A 24,066-nucleotide genomic window follows, 5' to 3' on the forward strand; every position below is an offset into this window, starting at 1 on the left:
TTACTTGAGATGCAGTTGTTTCTGTCCTGGGTGAGCCTAGCTTTCTGAGGCAGAGAACAGACACTGGATTTCTCAAGACATCTTGAAATGTCTTGGGCCGGGCTGTGGCGCAGGCTGTTGAGCAACCAGCTGCAGCCAGCTGCAACAAATCACTCTGACCAAGAGGTCATGAGTTCGAGGCCAGCTCGGAGCCCCGCGTTTGTCTTGTCTTTGTTCTATCTTAAGGCATTGAATGTTTGCCTTATATGTGTAATGTGATCCGCCCTGAGTCCCCTTCGGGGTGAGAAGGGCAGAATATAAATACTGTAAATAAATAAATGAATCAATCTTTGTATTGTTACATCTGGAAAAAAACGTTTAGATGGTGAATAGGTAAAACCAGTCAAATTAGGGATTGCAGCATAATCTTAGCCTCAATCTTCTTGCACATTTGCTTCTTAAAGAGCAAAAATAAGTGATATGCAAACACTGATCTTTCCTATCTGCTACAATGAACATGTTTAGGAAAGCATATGCACAAATCAACACTAATTTACAAATGTGTGGACATACTTAAATACCTCATTGATGAATGGCATAGTATTTTGAAGCTGAATGTGGGACTGCTTCCCTTACAAAATGCTGTGTTTCATATACTGTACATATTCTTTGTCTTGATTCATGGTGGCATTCACAAGTATTGTGTGCATGTGCATTTATCTCAAGGTTTCTGAATGTAAACTCAGGTTTACAGGTTCAATTATAGTTTTAAAATACAAGGTGGATTAAAATATGACAACAAAAGACAAACTTTCAGATTGCTTTCTGGAAATGTTACTTTTTGTTGCCAGTGCCATCTATCTTCACGTCTATTTATCATGATGCTTGATCCAGCTTTTACTTCTTAGATTTACAGGCTGTTTATACAGACCTTTTAGAACTAAGATGCCATTCTAACTGCCTTGGTTCCATTCTAAGGAATCCTGGGATTTGTAGGAGGGATATTTAGAAATCTCTATCAGAGAGTTCTCGTGCTTCACTGAACTATAACCCCTGGATTCTATAGCACAATTAAAATAGCACCAGATTGCTATAACTGTGTAAAGTGAATAGGGCCCAAACTTTAATTTTATGTTCCTATCTAATAATAAAGCAGAAAGGAAAGCTACACTCTGTTTAACAGATTGCAAAGGCAGCACCACTTAAAAACTCAGAAATTCCACTGGATTTAACAAATTCTGCCATTTAATTGCTGATACATTTCTATCTGCAACAGATATTTTTCCAGCTGTGCACTTGGATATACTTGACTCTGCTGCACTATATTATACCAAAATGTTTTCCTCATTTGACTTGCATATTACGTCCATGAGGAAGTAGGTAAGCCTCATCTTAGCACCCTAAAGAAAGGATTTAGTCATGTAAATTAGAAGCATGAGGGTGGGATTTATTTTACATGGTTCTTCCTTTTGGCATGTTTTTTTGGCAACACAGGAAAGGATTGTTCTAAAAAAAATCAGTCCCAAATCTATCCAGTGAGGGAAAGGAGCATATCAAACATTATCTTATACAGAGCTTCTGTGGTGTGATGAGTAAAGACGGATTACTTTAAACAGTAAGAAATTCATGTGATGGAGAGTATATGCATCCTGTCAGGATCCTGTATGCATTCTGTTGTAAAAATGTGGGATGCATATTGATTAAACATTTTAAATTTTAAATGTGATGAGGTCCCTAGAGCCATGGTTCTCAACCTGTGGGTCCCCAGATATTTAGGCCTTCAACTCTCAGAAATCCTAACAGCTGGTAAACTGGCTGGGATTTCTGGGAGTTGTAGCCAAAACAACTGGGAACCCATAGGTTGAGAACCACTGCCTTAGAGCATTCTTTAAAAAGATCAGAAGACACTGTGAAGTGTTATTAAAACACCACCACTTTTCATCATTCGGCAAACAAATAATCTTTCATATCCAAACAATTTTGGTCTTCATCCTTCTGATCCCCCACCATCACTTTCGTACATGATCTCCTAGCTAGCATTTACAACTATAATTGAACTTATAAACAGAAAGTTCAACAGCATATCCTCCATTCTAGAAATTTCTTATTCTAATATAATATGTTACTATCAGTCTCTTTCCACACATTGCCTAAAGAGGCTTATTTATGTTGGCCATAATTCTTACCTTGGACTTCTATTCTATATGTCTGTCTGTCAATTCACCCCAACCTATCTCTATAGCTAATGAGAGGACCATTGTGTGGTTCACTCTCATAAGTATTGTAGCCCATTTCTATATGCCAATGACATTAAGCATGCTTACAAATCAGACATTCAAGTTAATAGACTAGTAGATGGCACAGACATGTACTTTCATTCACAGTTTTGGAATACTAATAAAGTGTATATTTAAAACAAGCAAGTGCACACAAGAATGAAATGGTAATATGATAATGTCAGCATTATAAATGATATGGGTGTTTCAACCTGAGGGGATTTTTTTCAAGTCATGAAATAAAATATTTGTATCTTAATAAATTATCAGAAGCAAAAATGTCTTTAAGCCTGAGTATCCCTGTCACAGTGATCAGAAAAGCATTTCCAGACATCATGCACACTCTTTAAATAAATGCCTGATGGAAATATGCATGCCATTAGTATCGTGCCATTATATTAGGGTGGGTTAGGTCAGTAATAATATGCCAGTAAAAACTGGCTTCAGTATTCCCATGTTTTTAAGAGCAGCAGTGACTAATTTTTACATGTTTAGGCAATGAAAACATGCTAATCAATGTTTCTACTCTGAATTATTAGAAATATGCATACTGTGTGTGCCCTGCAGTCTAGAAGCTTCCCAGGTGTTTTCCCTATATACAAAGAAGATATGTGCTTCCTCAAAAGCTAGAATCCTCCCCATCTTCTTCATGTCATATGTATTTCTCACACTGAAATCTTATCAGGAAATGCTACCTAATTTGTGTATATTCGTTGTCAACATGCATAAAATTCTTAACTACTTGAAAGTTTCATTCCTCTCAGCAACAAACATGCTACCAGTCAGTAAACTACCAGTCAGAGATGGCTCGATTCTCTGCTCACCCACGGTTTGGAATCTGAAGAAACAGAACTATCATATTTATCAAGCAATGCTAATGAAACAAGCAAAAATCCAGACATAGTTTTATAGTTCCTTCTATCATTGGTCTCTCATGAGATATAATGCCCATATGAAAATCACTTTGATGTTGTAGATATTTGCTGGCTTTTTCTTGCCTTGCTTTCCAAATACACTGTTGCTTTCTCATGAGCATACTGAATCATTCCAGTGAGAATAATTTAAATTACTTCAGTGGACCAAGATAAATATTAAGAGCAACATGAATTCATGAATTCACAAAGGCTCTCTTTATGTATGACTCATGCACATGGCACTACTGAGATAATGCATGCTCTGTCCTAGCACCCACCACAGTTGCAACCACCTCCGCTCGTGTGTATATTAATCTGCAATCTTTATACCTTAAATCAGTGTCATGGGTCTTTTGCCATCACCTTAAAGCCCAGATCAGGCACCATGAATCCCACGATGGTCCACACCAAGCAGACCCATGCACAACATCACCCACACTGGTGAGCTCCATCTCTCAGCATTGGTACATACAGCATGAAAATTTATATGGACTATGATTTGAGATTTCAACTAGCTACAAATGGAAATATTGTCTCCTTGCAGACATTTGCACTGTTTATATGGATGCCAACAGGGTGGGCCAATCAGGGGATGTGCATTGGATTTAAGTGACAAGCCATATCAGCTGACACTTTAGGGCTATTCTCTTCAACATATTTTTAAAAATGAAAAGGAGAAAAAGATTTCTCAAATCAGAACGTTGTTTCTACATTATACATGTTCATCCAGCAACTATCTATTTACCAGAAGAGAGATTTAATCAGCATTTCCCCTAGAAAATGTCCTTGTCTCCTTCCATTTAGGAATTCTGAAGTTGACTTTTCTTGGAAAGTCAAGGTAAGATTACTGTTTAAGAAGAGAAGAAGAAGTATACTGAATTAGACAACCTTGGTCCTATCAAGTTCAAATATTAAAAATTCAGACTGTTAGTGGTTCTTTTTGGTTTTACATAGGCTTATTTCTTTGTCCTACCTAGCAATCCGAGGAACTGAACCTGGGACTTCTGCCAGCAAAGTGAGTGCTCTACTAATGAGTTATAGTTCCTGCCTAAGATAGATTATCTGTTTTCTGCTTCTCTGATAAGGATGGAAAGAATATTTTAAAATACTTTTTGAGTGTTGCGAAATCTTGATGAGAAAGAGTCCTGGACTAACAGGAGTCTTCACAGTTCAAGACTTATTCTATGAAATTTTCATATGCTTATTTTGTACAGAAAAAGAATTTCTGCATAAGAAACACCAAGCTCTCCCTTAGTTTCTAATAGGAAATATTAATTCTTGTGCAGAAAATGTTGTTTCTCACAGTGGGAGGAAAAAAGTAATTGTTATCCTTTTAAAAATGTAGCAAAGAATTATATGTAATATATTCTGTGTAGGGATGGAAGATATTCTCTACGTATTCATTGTTTTTAAACGTATTCCACTTCATTTTCTGAATTAAAACACACAGAAAACATTGACAGATTTCACGGTTTTCTGTGAAAACAACCAAGTCTTTATCTATCTAAATTTTTTACACCCCATCCCACACCAACCATTTTTTCTCCTCCAGAACATTTTAAGATTATCAAATACTGTACAAAAATGTAAGTTTCCTCACACAGTAGAGAGAAAATTATAGTAATTACTCATCTTTGTTTGCAAGGATGATATTGAATGTTTTAGATCTCTTCACCTGTTTGAACTTGCATTAAGGAAAAACAGAAATAATTTGAAACCACACAGTAGTAACTAATTTTACCTGTGGACATTGGTTCCAGTGACTCCAGGCAGACACCACACACTCGCCAGGACAGTAGATAATACATTTCTGTGTTTCAACAGGAATTTCAGATTGATTGCATAGCATATGGGCCACAGTTTCTTCACCACCCTCTTCAGTGGTGTTTACACATCTGCAGGAAAAAAATGTGCAATTGGTCGGGTAACCAATGATAAACAAAGATAAAAGAGAAAATAAACCAATATATTATAAACTGTGCCACAGCCTGTTTAACTACAACCGGTCATGTTTGTGTGTTTTGCTAGTAGAACTAGTTGTTCAACTAGTCTCAACCACCCTAGCTATCTCCATTGTCTCTGGCCAGCCAGCTGAGGATATGCGGAAGTGTAGTAAAAAAAATATCAAGAGGGAAGAATTGGGGTGGACACAGCCGCTGATATACATGTAATTGAAATTAAATTGGAAGTGTTTTATCTCTTTATTATCTCTTAATATATATATTGCCTCATGTATCATAGTGATACAGAAAACTGAAAGGCAACAAATATTCAATTCATATTATAATACTAAAATTCTGGTTTTAATCAAGGCACTAAACTCATCTGAGTGAATCAGAAATATGGTATGTTTTCTTCCTATGAGACATGATTTCTACCCCACAAGCTATAATTATTTTCATGCATCACTCCCAAAGGGTAGGTCAAGGAGGCTGCTTGCAGACATCATATGCATATATGTATGCTTTAAATAAACACATGAGTTAAAAACAATGTTAATCTCAATTAAACTGAATCCACCAAAATCAATGAGAACTACAAAGTGGTGAGAAATAGCTCTCTTTTGTTTCAATGGATCTACTGCAATTGATAGATTTAGCATATATATTTGTATAGCTGCTTTCCACCTATTCTCTTTGAACGTTTTCATTACTATGCAGACTAACATGGGTCGATGAGAGCCTCATTGCTTCTAGAATAGCTGTTCAACTTCCTTAATAGTCCAGAATCAAGTCCTACTGTTTTCATTTCTACAGACCTGTTTTTCCTAGTTTGTATTCCATCTCCACAGAGAAGAGAGTTTTGCTCACTGTTGGTTTCACATGGCGACCAGGGTTCTACTTTCCAGGAATACTGATTGCATTTGCTGTAACATGGGACTGCCTCATACACCTTACGAAGAAAACATATGAAATTATACATAAGCTATCATCCATGTGAATATTCTCCATAGAAATGCTTTGGCAAACCAACATTAAAAACAATCTAAAACAAATACCTATTTTACTGAGAAATATGCTGGATTTTATTCACTGTTCAGAGAATATTGCAATGTTTAAATTCATTGATTCATTACGCACTTGCCAAAAGCTGTGCAGAAAATGTAATATGCATGCAGTTTCTTTGAATAAAAATAACAGCTTTTTCCAGCAGTCTATACAAGAATTCCATTGCAATTTCATTTCCTCTGAATGTTCATGCAACATCCATCGGATATCCACTCTTATAATTATATAACACATTATATTTTTGTAGAAGATATTATTCATGGCACATCCCAATTCTCTCTGTTTTCTATGCACAGGAAAATTTCAGGAGCTCTTGGTGTTTAACTTGCGGTGAGATAATAGAATTGTATGACTTTGAGAAATTAATTTCTATCCCAACTGGTATATAAAGTTATATTTTATTTTGCATTTTGTCTAAATAAAAGTGCCCTTTTACTGTATGCTATCTATCTATCTACCTATCTATCTATCTATCTATCTATCTATCTATCTATCTATCTATCTAGGGCAAACAGCTGAGCATTCACTTGAACTCTTTTCCTTCTGATACTTTCCCTCATGACTCTTTATGAGGCCCTCTACATTCTTTGTGATGTAAGCACTAACTGCCTTTGCACCATTTTCTCTGTTTACTAAGAAATAGTTCCTTCAGTTCTACAGTGATTTAGAAAGGGTGTTTATTCAAGGGGTTTAGATATACAGTGTTCCCCCACTAAATTTTCCCATGGTTCGCTTATCATGGACTCGCTGTTTCGTGGGAAAAGTTATTATTTAGTGAGCGAGGGAGTGTGGGCAGCAGTGGCGGCAGAAGAGCCTGGAGGAGGCAGCCAGACTCCTCTTCTGCCGCCACTCCAGCCGGCCATGCCGAGAAACGTGGAGTACTTGGAAGAGGGGGTGGAGTCCTCCACAAATCCCACCCCCTTTTCCGAGTCCTTCATGTTTCCCAGCATGGCCGGCTGGAGCAGGGCAGAAGAGGAATCTGGCCGCCTCTTCCAGGCTCTTCTGCTGCTGCTGTCACCCGCCCTCCCTCACTCACTCACTGAGTGCACTGAGTGGAGCAGCGTTCCTTCTTCCCTGGCAGAGGCAGCCAGAGCCACATGGCAGGGCTGAAGCAAGGGGGCAGCCCTGAGGAGGAGGAACAGCAGCAATGGGGTAAATAAAATAATTACTACGGTCACAGACCTGGAGTGTAAAACATTAAAACATTACACCTGTCACCCCATTGATCGCCAGGGTTGACTTGGTTGATATGATGAGCTAGGTGGGTGTCCCCTTCCTCCCTCAGCACTCCATGTGTGTCCTTTCCATGCTTGGTGGAAGAGGTTGACTGTCCCAGGTAGAAGGAATATACCAAGGTCTCCACTTGGATCCCAGGTATACGATAGCTGCGCTACCCTGCTAGAACCTCCATGGATATGTGTTTTGCTAGCCATAAAGTTGAAAAGATGTGTCTACCTCTCAAGAGATTCACAGGATATTGGAACTGGTCAGTGGCAACATATGACAAGATAAGAGATAATTGGCTTTCGATTGAGTGCCTGTGGGCCTATATGTATCTGCATATGCTTTCAGTCCTTTCCAAATGGTAGGTGGCATGGTTCGTTCTAGTCTGACTGACAGCAAGGGCAAAGGGTTAAATCTCCTTCTCCTTGCCAGGGTCCCTGTGCTGGCTTGCTGGCTCATTTGTTCATTCATTAAAAAGAACTACTGCAGATCAAGATACATGATAAAAGTCACCTCTAATTTGGAGCTCAGCTTAATGACAGCAAGGAGATTAAAGTGATCCTCGGGGCTCTATAAACACAGGTGCTTGAAAGTTTGAAGACTTCTTTATCAAGAATATTGACAGAGACAGGGAAAGAAAGAAGACAGTCTGCCAGATCCTTTCCTGCAAAAGGCATCCAGGGCATCCTTCCTGTCCCTGATGTCTACCAGATTTGTAGGATTATATCTCTCTTCCTACTCAGCTATCATGATAGCCAGTCTGACTAATTATAGAAGATGTTATCTAGAGCCCCCGGTTTTTGTACCTGTAATAGTGGCACAGCCATTGATAAAATAATTTTTGAGATTTGAGGGGCATTCTTTCAGTTAAAAAATCTGATCAGGAGTAGGGATCTGTTGTGGACGAGCTTGTGGTCCTCTGCATTCACCTTTTTCACATTTGTTCTCCCGAATATGTATGCATAAAACACATTTCCTTTTTTAAAATGCCCTCTCCTTTTGAGGCAAGAACTTCTACAAGGCATGCAGAGAAATGGAGCTACAGAATGAAGTTTAAAATAAAATGGTAAAATAAAATAAAAGTGGAGAAGGAAAACAAAGAATTCACTAATAATGAAAGATCTACATGCCATACTAATAAAATGGAAACAAAGAAGAATAGAAAAAGAGCCATTGCTCCATTCCAATTATAGCGATGGAGTACACTTTACTTCAGATCATGAAAGGCCATTTTTCTTAATAACAGAAAGGAAACAAAGGGATCAGCTTCCTGGCCTTCCAGTTGTTGCGAGTTTTTTCTTTGTCCTTTCCATTCCAACTCTATACTGTCACAGCAAGTGCAAATTTGAGATCCCAAGCTTACCAAGAAAATAAACAGTTCTAACCACATTGACACACAAAGTCAGAAGCAATTTTCTTTGGCTTTTCAGAAAATTCTTGATTTTCTTTATTCATTTTAAAATGTCCCTTGTTGTGGTTCAGGAAAACACCAAGTTTGCAAAAGCGCAGGTGAACATGGTTTGAAACTAGTGTGGTAGATCCCCTATATATGCAAACCTTGTATCACAGGTTCCAGAACAAATATCAACTCAACAATCACCTCATAGGGCACATGTTCTCAACCCGAAATCTGTAGTGTTGCCATAATAACGTTGGCTTCTTAAAGTATACCATGCAGATATATTTTAAGAAGCTGGGACTTCAGAGAGGGATAACAACACACACAATCCTTGTGTACCAGTACCCTCATGACACAGAATACATGATAAACTTTATTATTGTTGTATGCCTTCAAGTCATTTTCAGCTTCAGGCAACTCTAAGGCAACCCTATCACCATATTTTCTTGACAAGATTTTTTTCAGAGCAGTGGTTCTCAACCTGTGGGTCTGCAGATGTTTTGGCCTTCAAAATCCTAACAGCTGGTGGGGATTTCTGGGAGTTGTAGGCCAAAACACCTGGGGACCCACAGGTTGAGAACCACTGGTTTGGAGGATGTTTGTTTTAGCCTTCCTCTGATACCTCGAAGGACAAGCAGGGGCTTGAACCCTGATTTTCAGTCATAGTCCAGCACTCAAACCACAGCATCATGCTGGTTCTCTTACATTTTACATGTGCAAAAAAGCAATACAAGTATATGGTTTTGAGTCAGGATGGGGCTCATCAAATTAAGCTATTATGTAAAGAAACCAGACAATGGCTAACATATTTCCTTCCGGCAAAGCCTTAATCAAATTTGGGGACTGGGGAAACTTTCACAATCTCCCTCCCTCATCGGCCTTCTCATACCTTCTGTGAGAATCTTTCCCATCTCAGAAAAAAAATCCTGGGAACAGGTTGAGATGAATTTTCCCTTTTTCCTTTTCTCCTTAAGATTTTATTTGACAGCAAAAACAAACAAACAAACAAACAAAAAAAAACCAGCAATAGTATCAGACTGTCATCATGGTGCCAAAGCCCTAATACGGAAGCCCAGGACCGAATATGGAAGAATCTCAGTTCATTCCATATTTAGGTGAATCATTCTAAACTGTGGAAGTTTGTATTCTGAATTTTCCCTTTTGCTCCTTACTAATGCTGGTTCAGGAAAAGTTCTTTTCATACTACATATTTATGGCCTTGTAATATCACTTTAATTGTCCTAGTTACATACCATTGGGTTATGGCAGTTAGTGTGGTATCAAAATGGTGTGATTGTGAAACCTTGACATCTGTCAAACAAAACTCAAGGTAATGTGCCAGTAATTATCTCTGACAGACAAATTAGCTCCACCTTTGAAGTTGTCAAGCAATTTCTTTGAGTCAAAAAAAATGAGCCAAACAATGACCAAAAATGGAACCAACTTGCCCAGTAAGAAAGGAAATATCATATAAGTTCACTGCTAATACTGTTCCTCAATGCAGTTATCAAGTTAAAAGCAGATGTATTTATATTGTTAGCATGGTTGTAATATTGCTTAAAAGCTGCCAAATATAGACCATTCACTGTTGGCATTCTGACAGGTAGTTAAAAGCTTTGTGTGAATCAAGGAAATGGAAGGAAACATTTCCTTTTCTCTGTCTCTTTAGTTTCTCTTATTTGCTCTTCCCAGCCATCAACTCCTCCTGAAACCTGACTAGGAAATTTATTGGATCTTTTAGATCCTTATACCTGTTTTCTTTTCTATACATCAGCAGTATTATAGTGTGCATTGATGAAAGAGTGCAAAATAAATATATAAAAGCAAATCATGACAAGAATGTATTCAGTGGGTCTTGATATCTACTTAGGTTAGATTCCAAGATCTTCTGTAGCTATTAGGACTGTGTGATCGATTTTTTTTTTCAAAACTCATTAAAAAATTAGGGGGTGCTGGTGCTTTGTTTCTAAAGTGTTTCTCAAGTATTCTTAGTGAAATTTTTATTACTATTATGAGAGTAATGAAATTTCATTACTTTTTAAAAATATAATTGTGCAAGTGAAGAAACTTCAGGGACTCCTTCCTCTCACACTTTCACAGCTATTGTGGTAAAACTTGCCACAGTGGTAGAACACATTTTCCAATGTTAGCCCATAAAGTGTAAGAATGTTTCACTTATCCGTGGATTTTTGGGAATTTTTCAAAGCTTTTATAAACTTTTTAAAAAAGAAAACTACAAGAGCTATCTCCTTGAATTTACTATGCAATGACACAAGATAACATGGGATCATTCCCCCCAATTTTCAGAAATATTATACTGATATACTGATTTTAGGGATTTTTTTAAAGTTTGAGAAATATTTTTTAAAGCCACAACAGCTATTTCATTGAATGTTTCTCATATCAACCAGTAGAATTTCCATTTAGGGATTTCTTACCAACCCAGCACAGAGATTTACTCACTAGAAGTATCAGTCAGTCCTCCTCTGTGCAGATGCAAGAATTTATTGAAACTCTGGGGGCGCATCCAGACAGCTCACAAAAGCGCACGCTCCCACACTTTTACTTGGGGCATCCAAATGACGCCTCAGGTAAAAGCAAATTAATTCGGCCCAAAGCAGGAAAACCCTGCTTTCTGCCAAAATAATTAGTTAGTGGATTAGATCTGGGTCTAATTCAGTATGGCTGTTGTTTTGGACTGCCCCCTCAGAATTCCTGGGACTGCACAGACCTCTCATGTTTTCCGGGCTCCATGAGCCCAGAAAACCCAGAGGGCTTAACCCTCCTCCCCGAAACCCCCCAGAAAAGCCTTAAAAGCTAAAAATTACTTACCTTGCTGCCATTATCCTGCTGCCAGCCATCTCCTGGCACATAGAAATGATGTGCCAGGAGAAAGGGAGCAAGAGGAAAATCACTTTCCCCCGGTCTCCTGGCGTGTCATTCCTATATACGGCCGAGTAAGTAATTTTTTAATTTTAAGGCTTTTCTGGGGGGTGGGGCTTGCTGTTCGGGTGCCCAGCCGGAAGGTCTGGCTGGACATCTGGACCCCCCCCCCCCCAGGAAAGCATGTGTTTTCTGCCAGTGTGGGATTTTTTAAACCCAGGTCGGACCAGACTTTTCCCCGTGTGGAACCTGCCTGGCTGGCTGCTGCTACAGAGGGACAAATCTCTCCCCTATGCTGATTGGGGCTTTCTGATGGTGAGAAGATTTCTGGAAATGTAGTTTAGGGCAGGTCTTTTTGAATTCTCTGGCATAGAACTCCTCACCTTCTCAAATTACATTTCCCAGAAATCTGTGCTTTCTAAGCTTCTTTCCCAATGAACTCTACTTTCTCCCTGCTGCTTACCTCTCCTAATGGTTAGAGGCCATTAATTTAAAGAGGAATGGAAGCCTTTTTGGCTTGGCTTTGCTTGCTTGCGCTGAAAATGAGATTGACTTTGGGAGGTCTCAGAGGTTTACAAAATTCAAACAAAAAAGTATTGGGTAAGTTTCAATTCTTAAGTTTTTTTATGCAGTCCACACCAATGTGTAAGATACTGCGTAGTAAGTATGAATTTAACGAATCTGATCTGACTTACAAGAAGTAATGATAATTTTGAACAGCCTTAGTAGCTATCAAAATCAATGGATGCTCAAGTCCTTTTATAGAAAATGATATAGTAAAATAGAGGAGCCATTGGGAAAATCAAGATTTGCTTTTTAGATTAAAAGAACATTTTCAAGCTGCAGCTCGTTTAATATATGAATACAGAGATTATGTATACAGAGGTCTAACTCTATATTCATTTTGTGCCATGGATACAGAAACTGTGGATACAGTGGGATGACTTTAAAAGGTTCCACCAATATTATTTTTATGCCATGTTTCAACTGATGACAATCTAAAACTCCTGGTCAGTGAAAAAAATACTGAGCCACTCCCAAATCAAGCTGAGTAGAGTTTTCCTATTACCAAAATGATAATTCTAAAGGTATTTCACCCCGAGGTGAGAATTAACATTTGCCATAAAATAAATATATAAAACTGCATAAATGTAATATCCTTTCTACATGAGGTCCTGTATCTGGTAACCAGACCAAAAAAAACGGAACATTTTAATTGTGGCAGTAGAAAAAAATCCCAGTCCCCTCCCCCCAAGACTGATTTCCTTTAGCTTACTTCATTTAAAACTAAATATACTAAATACCAGATGAAGACTTAAAATTTTTTTCTGGTTTTCAATTGGGAAATTTTATTGCTGCCATCTCACTTTGTTTGTTTATAAAAACATGGTTAATGTTTCTTAAGGAACCTGAATGAGGGATTAACTAAGTAGAAGCAAATTATGAGACATAGAGAAGCAGCCAGGTGGAAATTCAGCAGGTAATAGTTTCATAAATTCAGCCAGATCTCGCAGTTCCGTCTTATTCTGATCCTCTGGGGACATATCTGCATTGCGGCTTCCTGTTGTTCACAGTGTAAACTTGACAAAAGGGAACTGGAAAAAGCCAGCACAGGTGGATTGTAGAAGCTAGATGCCCACTGTATAACATATTCATTATTGTCAAACTGATTTGCTACTGGACTATGAGATTTATGAAATGTTTCATTTAAAATCCAGACACTACTCTTACAGGATATTACTAATGCTGCGAAGAAATAGACAGTAATCCCTTGGGCTGGAAGTCCAATTACATTAGTATAGTGTAGTGTTTTTTTATTACCAGGAAACATATTTTATACAACCACAAACTCATTTCTGTGAGAACAGGAATGGTGAATCAGACACAGATTCTGGATACATTTGGGAAACTAAATGCTGTACTCAAAGCAGCACCCTTATCTGTCAAATACCTATATGACGTAAAACATCTAAATCTGTTTGCACATGCTACGGTAGTTGTTACTGTGTTTTGCAAGATTCTGGTTTATCTGTACCAATTAAGTATATTCTGTGAGTGATAATTTTCTTATCACATTTCAATTTCCCATCATTCATTCACTTAGGCAACTCTTTTTGTAGATGATAACTTATTGGGTGTCTGCCTCCTCAGACACTGAGGGCTCTCTGACATCTCTACCATTATGAGTAATTTTTCTCCTACTTTCCATCTTTTACCACTGACACATTAATGGGGATACATCAATATGTCATCAATATGTACTAATAGCAAAACACCCACTGTTAATATCATTTTGATATGTCAACTGTGACCATTCAGGTGTTGTTTGACTGCAATTCTCATCAACCCTAGCAATCGCAGCAAAAGATAGGAGATCAAGGAAGTGATAGTCAAGTACATCTGAGGTGGGGGGATAAGGGGACAGTTGCTCTCTCTTAATCACCTTAATTAGCATTGAATAGCTTCATCTCCTGGCTTCTTCCTGCCTGGGGGCATCCTTTGTTCAGAGTTGTTAGCTGCCCCTGGTTCCCATGTCTGGAACTCCTTTGTTTTCAGAGTGTTGCTTCTTATTTACTGTTCTGATTTTTGAGTTTTTTTTAATAATTAAGGTGATTAACTACAACATTCACACTGGCCTCCAACTGAAAAAGAGTTCTTCTCTCACCCTGGACTTTCCACAGATATATATATAAACCTTCCTTGCTTAGTTTCTCCATACCTCACAACCTCTGAGGATGCCTGCCATAGATGTGGACGAAACGTCAGGAGAGAATACTTCTAGAACTTGGCCATACAGCCCGGAAAACATACAACAACCCAGGCCAATAACACTCGATGAGAAATTCCTGGCGATGCAAACTGGGGCATCAAATGGCCAATATTACTGTCTCCCTTATGACAATGTCCTTATTTTTTCTTATAGGTGTAAATTCTTTACAGATAGAAGATATGGAAAAAGTGTGCCACTGATCAGCATATATTCCATGTTGGTGGAAAGTCAAGATATTAAACAAACAAACAAAGCCTTTGGTGGGAGAAGCCTCAATGTATCTCTAGCTACCTGTGACACTTAGAATCTAGCCAGCTCATATTTGCATAGTCCAGTGGTTCTTAACCTGGAGTCCCCAGATACTTTTGGCCTACAACTCCCAGAAATCCCAGCCAGTTTACTAGCTATTAGGATTTCTGGGAATTGAAGGCCAAAAACATCTGGGGACCCCAGGTTGAGAACCACTGGCATAGTCCCATCTCAAAAAGTCTACAAGCTAACATGAAAGCAACTCTTGCATGGATTCTACGACACTTGCTTTTCAGAGGCATTTTGCCTCTTTGACTTGTCATCCTTGCTAGCCTCAAAGTCTATGGGCTTTTGAATTCCCTTTTTAAAGCTACCCAGGTTGGCAGTTGTCACATCATCTTTCTTAAAACGGAGGAGCTCCAAAAACAATGTGTGTCATGTAAAGACGTGTTTCCTTTTATCTGTCCTGATCTCCTCCTTGCTATTCAGCTTCAATGGATGACTCAGGCTTTAATTCAACAAGAGAGGGGAAATATTATTCACACCGTGCACAGTTTAAATACACCTCCATTATGTCTCATCTATTTTCTAGGTTACCATATTGCAAATCTTCACATAGGGGTGTTTTCTACCTTTAATTATTTTGCTTGCCCATTTTTATGCACTGCTTGCAGCTGTGCAATATCTTTGTTGAAATGCTATGGTGAGAACGATGAAGTTATACCATTAATGTATCACAAATATGGTCACATTATAAATTTATACAAAGTAATATGACATCCCCCCCCCCCCCAGTTTCCTTTGTGTAGATTTACAAATTAGGAATAGAAACATGACACATTTGTTAATTGTTTTGAACCAAAGTTCTTCCTTTTGAGATCGTAAAGCTATTGATACATTCTCAGAAAAAATGCATTGAATGTTCAAAACTATCTGGACTGGCCAAATTCCACACATATGACTATTCACAGTATTAATAAGACCCTTTTGTACTTGCCAGGTATATATCTGATAAAGATGAAGAACATCTCCAGAATCACTGAAAATCTTAATCAAGTGATAGCTAGTCTACACTTTTGTGTAAATGGTGGCTCTATTATCAATTTAGCTTTCTTATACATTCATTTAAAAATCTGAGTTTTTTTCCATAAAACTTTCAAAGAAATAAAAAATGAACAAACTGAACAAAATTTTCATCCCTTTCTGAGCATGGGGCTAGCCTGTGTTGCAGAAAGCTTGTATCCAATGATAGAGATTAAATAGACAGATAGATAGATGTATTAAAGCCCTGTTCAGGTGTTGAAGCAGGGGTTTATAAAGCCCTGTCCTCCTCCATTATTACCTTTCCTTACATGGAAACGCATGTGCCTGAAGTGAAGAATTTACCATACAAATGAATGATTTCCATGTGAGCAAGCTCTCTGATCTTCCAAGAAGAGGAACTTACCCTTTTCAGATGTTTCACTTTTTTCCCCATAAGAGGAAAGCAATGACAATCAGGAACCATTTCCTGTTTCCATGTGCAGAAAAGCATAACCAGTAATGCCTGAATAGAGCTTTCTCATTCTCTCTATGTCAGTGGTTCTCAACCTGAGGTCCCCAGTTGTTGTTGGCTTTCAACTCCCAGAAATCCTAACAGCTGGTAAACTGGCTGGGATTTCTGGGAGTTGTAGGCCAAAAACATAGGGGACGCTAGGTTGAGAACCACTGCTCTATGTGTATACATGTATCTCTGCATTTGTTGAAAAACATCTATAAATCCTATTCAACCAGCCTGTGAGTACACCTTCTCTTTATCATATGTCCAAATAGTTTAGCATAGTTCTATTTCTTGAAAATGCTGCTCAGTTTCCCTTTTGTTCTGCTAATAAACCGTAGTGGAATGTCTCATTTTGAGACACACTGTGTCTACTATTTGAGGTAAATTAAACATGAGTCTATTAAATAGAAATGCTTCAAAGAATGATGGATAGGTACTCCCAAAAATTTGAAAACAATTTGGAAAGGGAAGAAAGTACATTTGAATGGATATGAAATGAGTCTTCATATCCACACAAGGAGCTTCCCAGCCCCCGCATAGCTGGGGGGGGAGTGGTTTTGCCATGAAAAAGAGAGGAAAAGTAGATCCGGCTGGATCTACTTTGTGGAGGAGGAGGAGCCTTAGGGCTGATAGCCTGCCTCCTACCTCAATTCTGGAATTGACTTTGACCCACCCTCCCACCACTAACAGTATAATTACTGGGCTGGGAAGGAATCCCCCCCCCATGTTCTGGGGAGGGGGTTTGCCTATCCTATACTGTTTTAACAGGCAAATTGAGAGGTGGTGGTCACATAAATAGGCTGAAATGAAATTAGACAGGTATTGATAGGTTTGTTGGCATACATACAAGGCACCTCTATAGGGTGTAGGTCATGAATGGAAACCCTCACCTGTTGTTCTTATAACCCGGGGGGACGTACAGAAATGACCTAGGAACAGGAGATTCTGAGCTCAATGAATCCTTGGGGCAGAATTCTCTGTTACGTTTTCCTTCAAGGTCAGCCAGGATTACTTCATCCGGGGAGGATCTGGTGTTTCGCCCAAAATTAAGCTGAGGGGGTAGGTCGAGAAGGATCACTACCTCAGCTTCAGTTCACACCAAATTCTCATCTCACAAAAGCATTAGTTGGAATTACAAGTTTTCAAGGTTCAATTAGGTATCATTCAATAAGGTTGCCCATAGTTTAACCCATATCTATGTGTGTGTCTCTTCATTTCATGGGTTGGATGGCAAATGTTCTCCTTCCCCCTTTTTCTTCTTAACTCCCACTTCATTTACTTGTTACTTGTGTTCACTCCAGGGTGTGGCTCCGTGGTAATGTTGAGTGGAGTCAGCACATGCCCCTGCTGTGGCAACATGGAGGCTTCCCAAGTTGCCATTAGAAGCAATGGGGGATGCATCGTGGTCCACGATTCCCCCCATGGGATCACCCATATCTGAAGTCAGGCGATACGGAGCATGGGGCACCAGGTTACCCACACCTCTCAACGATGCGAGGCAATTCTGGGGGGGAGGCATGTGTTAAGGTCACTAGAGAATGGATTTAAACTGCCAGAAAAACGATCCCATCTGAACATTAGGAAGAACTTTCTGACAGTAAAAGCAATTCAACAGTAGAATGTACTGCCTTAGAATGTGATGGAGTCTCTTTCTCTGGAAAGTTTTAAGAAGAGCCTGGATTGTTATTTGTCAGGATTGCTTTCCTTGTGTATGGAAGGGGATTGAACTGGATGGCCTTTGGGGCCTGTTCCAACTCTTGAGTCCATGTTTCTAGGTGAGAATCATTATTACCAGCTATGTCCGAACATAGCTGATTATAGTGATACTTATTCTTCATTACCTAAATGATATGTTTGATCCAATAAAACATCATGTGATGAATATGGCTATTACAAGAGCATTTGAAAATTACAAGATTTCTAAGTGCTCATTAAGTATCTCATAGGAGGAACCTACACAGTGTTGTGAATTAATGGCTGTTTTTAAACGATTTCCTTCCTAATGCAAGCAGAGATTAAGCCTCTTACAGGGGATGAGTACTACAAGTGGAAGCACTAAAGAGTTAGCCACTTCCACAAGCTAATGTGAAGGATAGGTTCAAAATAGAGTTGCTAAGATAATTTTAGATAGGGAAACGTCCCACAAACTCAAGAAAAGGAGAAGACAGGCAATACAAAAATAGCACAGAGAGAAGCAGGAGTCCAGCATTTTGATAAATGTTTCCCTAATTCTTCAAAAAATGTGTTAGTGGTTAGAGTGTGCATTGTTGAAATCTAGAGACCTGTGTCTTTGTTTATATATAGCACATGTGCATGCACACACATATACCTCCCCTGCCACATATGCCTGCTATATATTAGTTGTACAATGTCTGCCATTTGATTTTGTAGGTGGTGTGTGTATAATTTGCTTATATAATTTACATTAAAACTATCTTAAAAAACCACTCCTGTATATCAGACTGGATAGCAATAATTTCTGCCTGAACTCATAATGAACATTTGATATGCAGACTGGCTTTGCCACCAATATAAAACTGTTTTAGACAAATCTACCTTCGTATAATTCTAGGCACCAACACCTGGACTCTCAATAGTAGACATAGTTGATGCTCAGCACTTTTGAAAATTGCACAATGGCTTAATATACTGGTGACTTATTGTCCCTTGAGGACAATATTGACTCCGATTTCCCCTCGGCAAATCTTTCAGTCTTCAACTCAGTAAATCTTGATATCCCTCTCAAGAAAAGTCAATATCTTCTTATTATATTAGAAGTAACCAATGACTGAATCAGATGGTTAGCAATGGAACGCTGAAGAAAGCTTTTATACCACTTCTATCAAAATGGGGAAAATTAATACTTGGCTGTTCCTTCTAAGATGAATGTGGCTGTGTGTGTTAGAGCATCAGGGGAAAAGAAATACAGAGAGAAAGGGGAAACCCCACTATAAAATGCAACCAGAGCTAAATAATCAAGCCCTCTGGAAGAGCTAGCTGCCACAGCATTGATTTACTGAAGCACTGGGTCAGGTGGCAAGATTGTATGAGCTTAGATATTAAACACTACCATTGAGACTCTCCAGGTGTGTTATTCACTTTGTTGGATTTGTTCAATCCTCTTTCCTCTCTTCCCCTGAGTGACCAGAGTTCACAATCAGACAGCTGTTAGCATGAATTGATTCTGTAATGGCTCGATTCTTTTGTTATGCTATAGGTCCACATGAAGCCCAGGCGATTTCTTAAAAATCTGAACTCTGGTCAACATGGTTTTCAAAGAGAACCTCATTGAGCTCAGGTAGTACAGAATTAATAGAGACAGCTGTTTAGATATTTCACAATGTCTGTCGGAGTCAGTTCCCCTTTAGCAAAGAGCATGGTCGTGAGCTGTGGAAATGAAATCCCAAATCCCAAAGACAAGACCGTTGTCTTTGATAAAGGCTTACACGGTGACCCTGTGCAATTTAGTTGTCAAACCCTTGAGAGTATTACTTCTCCCTGGGTACTCTAAAAAGTCTAGCTAAGTGAGACAGAAAACTTACATTACAATAGTAACACAATGGTTCTATATTACTGAGCTTTATTTACTTTATTCTGTTTTTGATATTTCAGATGAAGTTGACATAAATAAAACATGTAATCCATACACAAGAACAAAAGGGAAATAGAAAGAGCAAACACAGTGTACAGAAGGTTGACTCAATTTGTTGAACATTCTAGTAAAATTCAAACTCAGAGTTCACAAATTTCTGAGCCAACAGAAATGTCTAAAGTTTAAAATGTGTCATTGGCATCACACAAATAGTCATTACATGAAGGGCAAATAACTTGTGACAGAAACAGCACACACTAAAGGCTGGAGCTGAATCTAATGTTAACCTCCATATTTGATTCTCTACACTAGAAAATCCCTCTCCTACTTCACAGATGGAAAACAAAAAAGGCAAATTGATGAGGCTCAGAGACAGTCTATGTTACACCACATAAACATACAGTTGTTAAAAAGAAATACACATCTATCAATATAAACTCAAACACATTCAAACCCAACTACCAAAACACACCAGCAACATATATACAGAACATAAACAAAGCTCCTACCTACTGCTAAAATAAATAGAATAAAAACAAATAAAAAAACAACAATCATTCCCCACCACCTCATTCTACACCAGTATGTTCCCCATCACCGTTAAAATCGCTGGGCAGTAGTAAAGTCCCATTCTCTGCCTGGGTGGTTAGATAGCTTCTAGCAAATCCCCAGCCTTCATTTGATGGACCCAAATGCATTCTTGGAAAATAAAAATGACACTAAAGTTTGTGCTTTGTTCTGCAATACATCTGATGTCCCAGTAAACAACTGCAATAACTGCATTATAATCAGAGAAATAATCCTTTTTTAAAATATGCCATTTTAAATGCACAGGGTGCATCAATATTGTACTCCCTACCAGCACTGAACTGGGAAGACAGGAAGCAAAATCATTTCCATCTGGATTCAAACCCATGGGCAGTATAGACCTCTAGACTAACCCAAAATAAACAGCATTAACTGATGCTAATTGCCTTGCAAATTTCAATTTTTAGAGTTTCTTTGGATCATTTCATTTAACTACCAGTTTCAGAAGAAATTCTTAGGCTTAATTCTATATGTATTAAACACAGTGGTTCTCAACCTTTGGGTTCTCAGGTGTTTTGGCCTACACATCCCAGAAATCCCAGCCAGTTTACCAGCTCGCGGGATTTCTAGGAGTTGAAGGCCAAAACATCTGGGGACCCACAGGTTGAGAACCACTGATTTAACAAGAGGTAAGATCCATTGCACTCAGTATGGCTGACTGGATGCTTGCTTGCCTCTTTTCTTATCTACTATTGACACAAAATCAAACCAAACAGAGCTGTCCCTCCCTAACATACATTTCAGCCTGGAACATTCCCTTGAAAGAGAACAGGAACCAGCTCACAAAAAAACAACCTTGAATCTGTTCAAAAAACCACTGTGTCTCTCCTTCACATCTGATATTTATGCCTGAAAGTGTGCTAGCTCATAGCTGTATCCAAAGGCTTCAGGCAAACCCCTTTAATAACTACCAACACAGGATATTGCTTGTTGCAGAGCTATTTTTTGCACTTATCTCTTCAGCTTTCCTTTCTAATGTGTGCCCCTTGGTTAGGAAATGTGGCTAATTACTATACATCTCAATTTCATAAAGCTTTGGGTTCCATAAATCTCCCTGGAACATGGATATTTTTACGAGAATGTTGTATTTTGTTTCCTTGGCATTCTCCCTTTAGACATAACTAAATGGTGCATTTGCAGATGTGGTGTGCAGCCCTGTGTTTGTCCCACATGAGATCAGTAGATGTTATCTTCAGAAACTGGGAAAAAATTCTGCAGATATACCCACAATCCTCTGCTTCTCAAAATACCTTTATCTAAACGTAAGTTGCACCACTCTTTACACAGTCTTGCTTCATTTCCACATCTGAAATGCCCGTCCCTAATTTCAAGGTGTTTTGTTCCCAACTGGCTGCATGACTGGCCCGCAAAGGCAACAAGTAACAGGAGAAGTTCAGCAGTAGTTCTCAACCTGGGGTCCCCAGATGTTTTCGGCCTTCAACTCCCAGAAATCCTAATAGCTGGTAAACTGGCTGGGATTTCTGGGAGTTGTAGTCAGAAAACATCTGGGAACCCCATGTTGAGAACCACTGAGTTAAAAGAAGGTTTCCTTTTGATAAGCAGAAATTGTGCACATTGCAAGATCATCTTCAAAGTTATTGGTACTGTTGAATCAACCAATCAAACATTCTGGGAGGAAAAACAATCCAATCATAAAGCACCTCTGCCTACCCATTCAGTAAGGCCAGACATTAACCCATAGCAAAACCCAAGCTAAGCCTCATAGTCTTGATAATTCTGCCTTAGTTTTCTTTTTTAAGTTATCAGTTACTTTCTTAACTTCTGCAAAAAGGAAGCATTTGTAATTCTCTTCTAGATAACTAGCTGGCAAAGAGGCACATTTAGAAGGAAAGAGCTTCCTTGAACAATGAATAAGAGCTGTTATCCAACTTTAGCTCGCATTTGACACAGTCTAGCTCCAATTGCTGAGCTTTCTGTGCTTTGTTTGAAACTCGGCTTTGCAATCTAGGCAACTTGAGTTCCTTCTACTTCAGAAAAACATCTGTGCATCATCTCTTGGGAAAGATACCTGGGATTTCTTTATTTCTTAAAATTATTATTCCTGATGGGTGTTCACTGGCATCTTTGGTTTTTACTCTGATGCCAAGTTCATGGTTCCAGGTCCAGAGATACAGTGTATTTTTCTACTGAATTATCATGTTTCTATATTTTTCTGAGACCAACTCTACATACCGAGACATAACATATTATCACATCACACAGTGTATGGTGACTATAAAACAATCTGTGATTCCCTACACCCAATGTGAGTACTGCGATGTCAATCCAAGGCAGGTAAGCATGTAATAAGCTTAATGTACTGCGGAGCATTAACCAAACACTATCAAATGAGTACAAATGCTGTCATTTATACAGTGAAGCCTTACAGTAAAATCTCATTGTCAAGGTTCTCTCTCTAAAATTCTTCTTAACAAAAGGTTGCTGGGGGCGGGGGGGGGGGTGTCTCCATTAATATCTTAACCTCCATATATGTTCACTACCGTTCCCATCATTACTTCACAATCATTGCTGAATGACATACCTTTCAGGTTTTTCTAGATAACACCATTGTAATGAGTGCCAATACATTTCTGCCACAGCCATACTCTGCATAAATATAAATGTTAGAGCTAAATTACAACAACCTTATGTGTATATAGAATTACTACATGCATTCCCTGGTTTCATTCAAACTGCCTGTTTTATACATCTATCGCCCTGTCGAGATGAAGCCATTTGCAAATACATCTGAGTACTCAAGAACAGTTGAGGCCCACATGTTTTAAATCTCAGTCTGTATACCAGTGGTTCTCAACCTTCGGGTCCCCAGATGTTTTGGCCTTCAACTCCCAGAAATCCTAACAGCTGATAAATTGGCTGAGGTTTCTGGGAGTTGTAGGCCAAAACACCCGGGGATTCACATGTTTCAGGTCTCAGTCTATATACATACTGAATTTAGATATATCAGGTGCATCCCTCAACCCAGGCTAGAATATGCATCTTTTCTGATTCTACTATCTTAATATGAGGTAGGTGACAAGATAATATGAAATTATGATTTCAAAAGAAAAAGGATTCTTAATATTGTCTTCCCCATTGGGTTTTTAACTTCTCATGAATGTACATAGTTCTTCAAAGGACTCTGTAAATCTTGGGTAACTGACTACTGGTAGTTATTTATAGGAACAAGCACCTATTGATATTAAAACAATCATGGATTGAGCTAACCATCCAGGAAAGATAACATGAGGCAACAGAAGGGGAATATACATCAGCTTTTACATTTCAGCTAGAATCGGATCCCCTTACAAGAAGCTGCTCTAGAAAAGCAAGAAGGGAGAACCATTTTAGTTTTCACAAAGAGGGTGTTCCAAAAGGTCACAAGGAAGGCCCTTCTTTGTGTTTACAGCAGACGTGTTTGTGAAGAATGGAGTGAATTAAACAAGGAGTCCCTTGAAGATCAAAGAGCTTTGACAAACCCATATAGGAAGAGTTGGGATTAACATTGGATTTAGAACCATGAATTCTGCTCTTCTTCTTTCCCGTTTTTTGTCTTTTTCCACATTATCAGGCTGATTTCAAAACGTCTGCTTTCTTTAGCCTCTTGAAACAGTTTAATGGGTTCTGAAATATTCAGAGACGAG

The 24,066-nt window shown here is 38.7% G+C and overlaps 1 protein-coding gene across 1 annotated transcript in view; it reads right to left on the bottom strand.

The window, feature by feature from the left end:
* The window catches only part of thsd7b (thrombospondin type 1 domain containing 7B), a 629,413-nt gene that overhangs the window by 47,669 nt on the left and 557,678 nt on the right, over positions 1-24,066 (bottom strand). Inside the window, exons 16-17 of the mRNA XM_062966810.1 lie at positions 5,928-6,061; positions 4,911-5,064 (exon numbers count right to left, since the gene is read on the bottom strand). Of these exons, the coding sequence (XP_062822880.1) occupies positions 4,911-5,064; positions 5,928-6,061 (288 nt within the window). The remainder of the gene's footprint in view (positions 1-4,910; positions 5,065-5,927; positions 6,062-24,066) is intronic.

Source organism: Anolis carolinensis, chromosome 1, assembly GCF_035594765.1.
Source record: "Anolis carolinensis isolate JA03-04 chromosome 1, rAnoCar3.1.pri, whole genome shotgun sequence".
NCBI classification, from domain to species: Eukaryota; Metazoa; Chordata; class Lepidosauria; order Squamata; family Dactyloidae; genus Anolis; species Anolis carolinensis.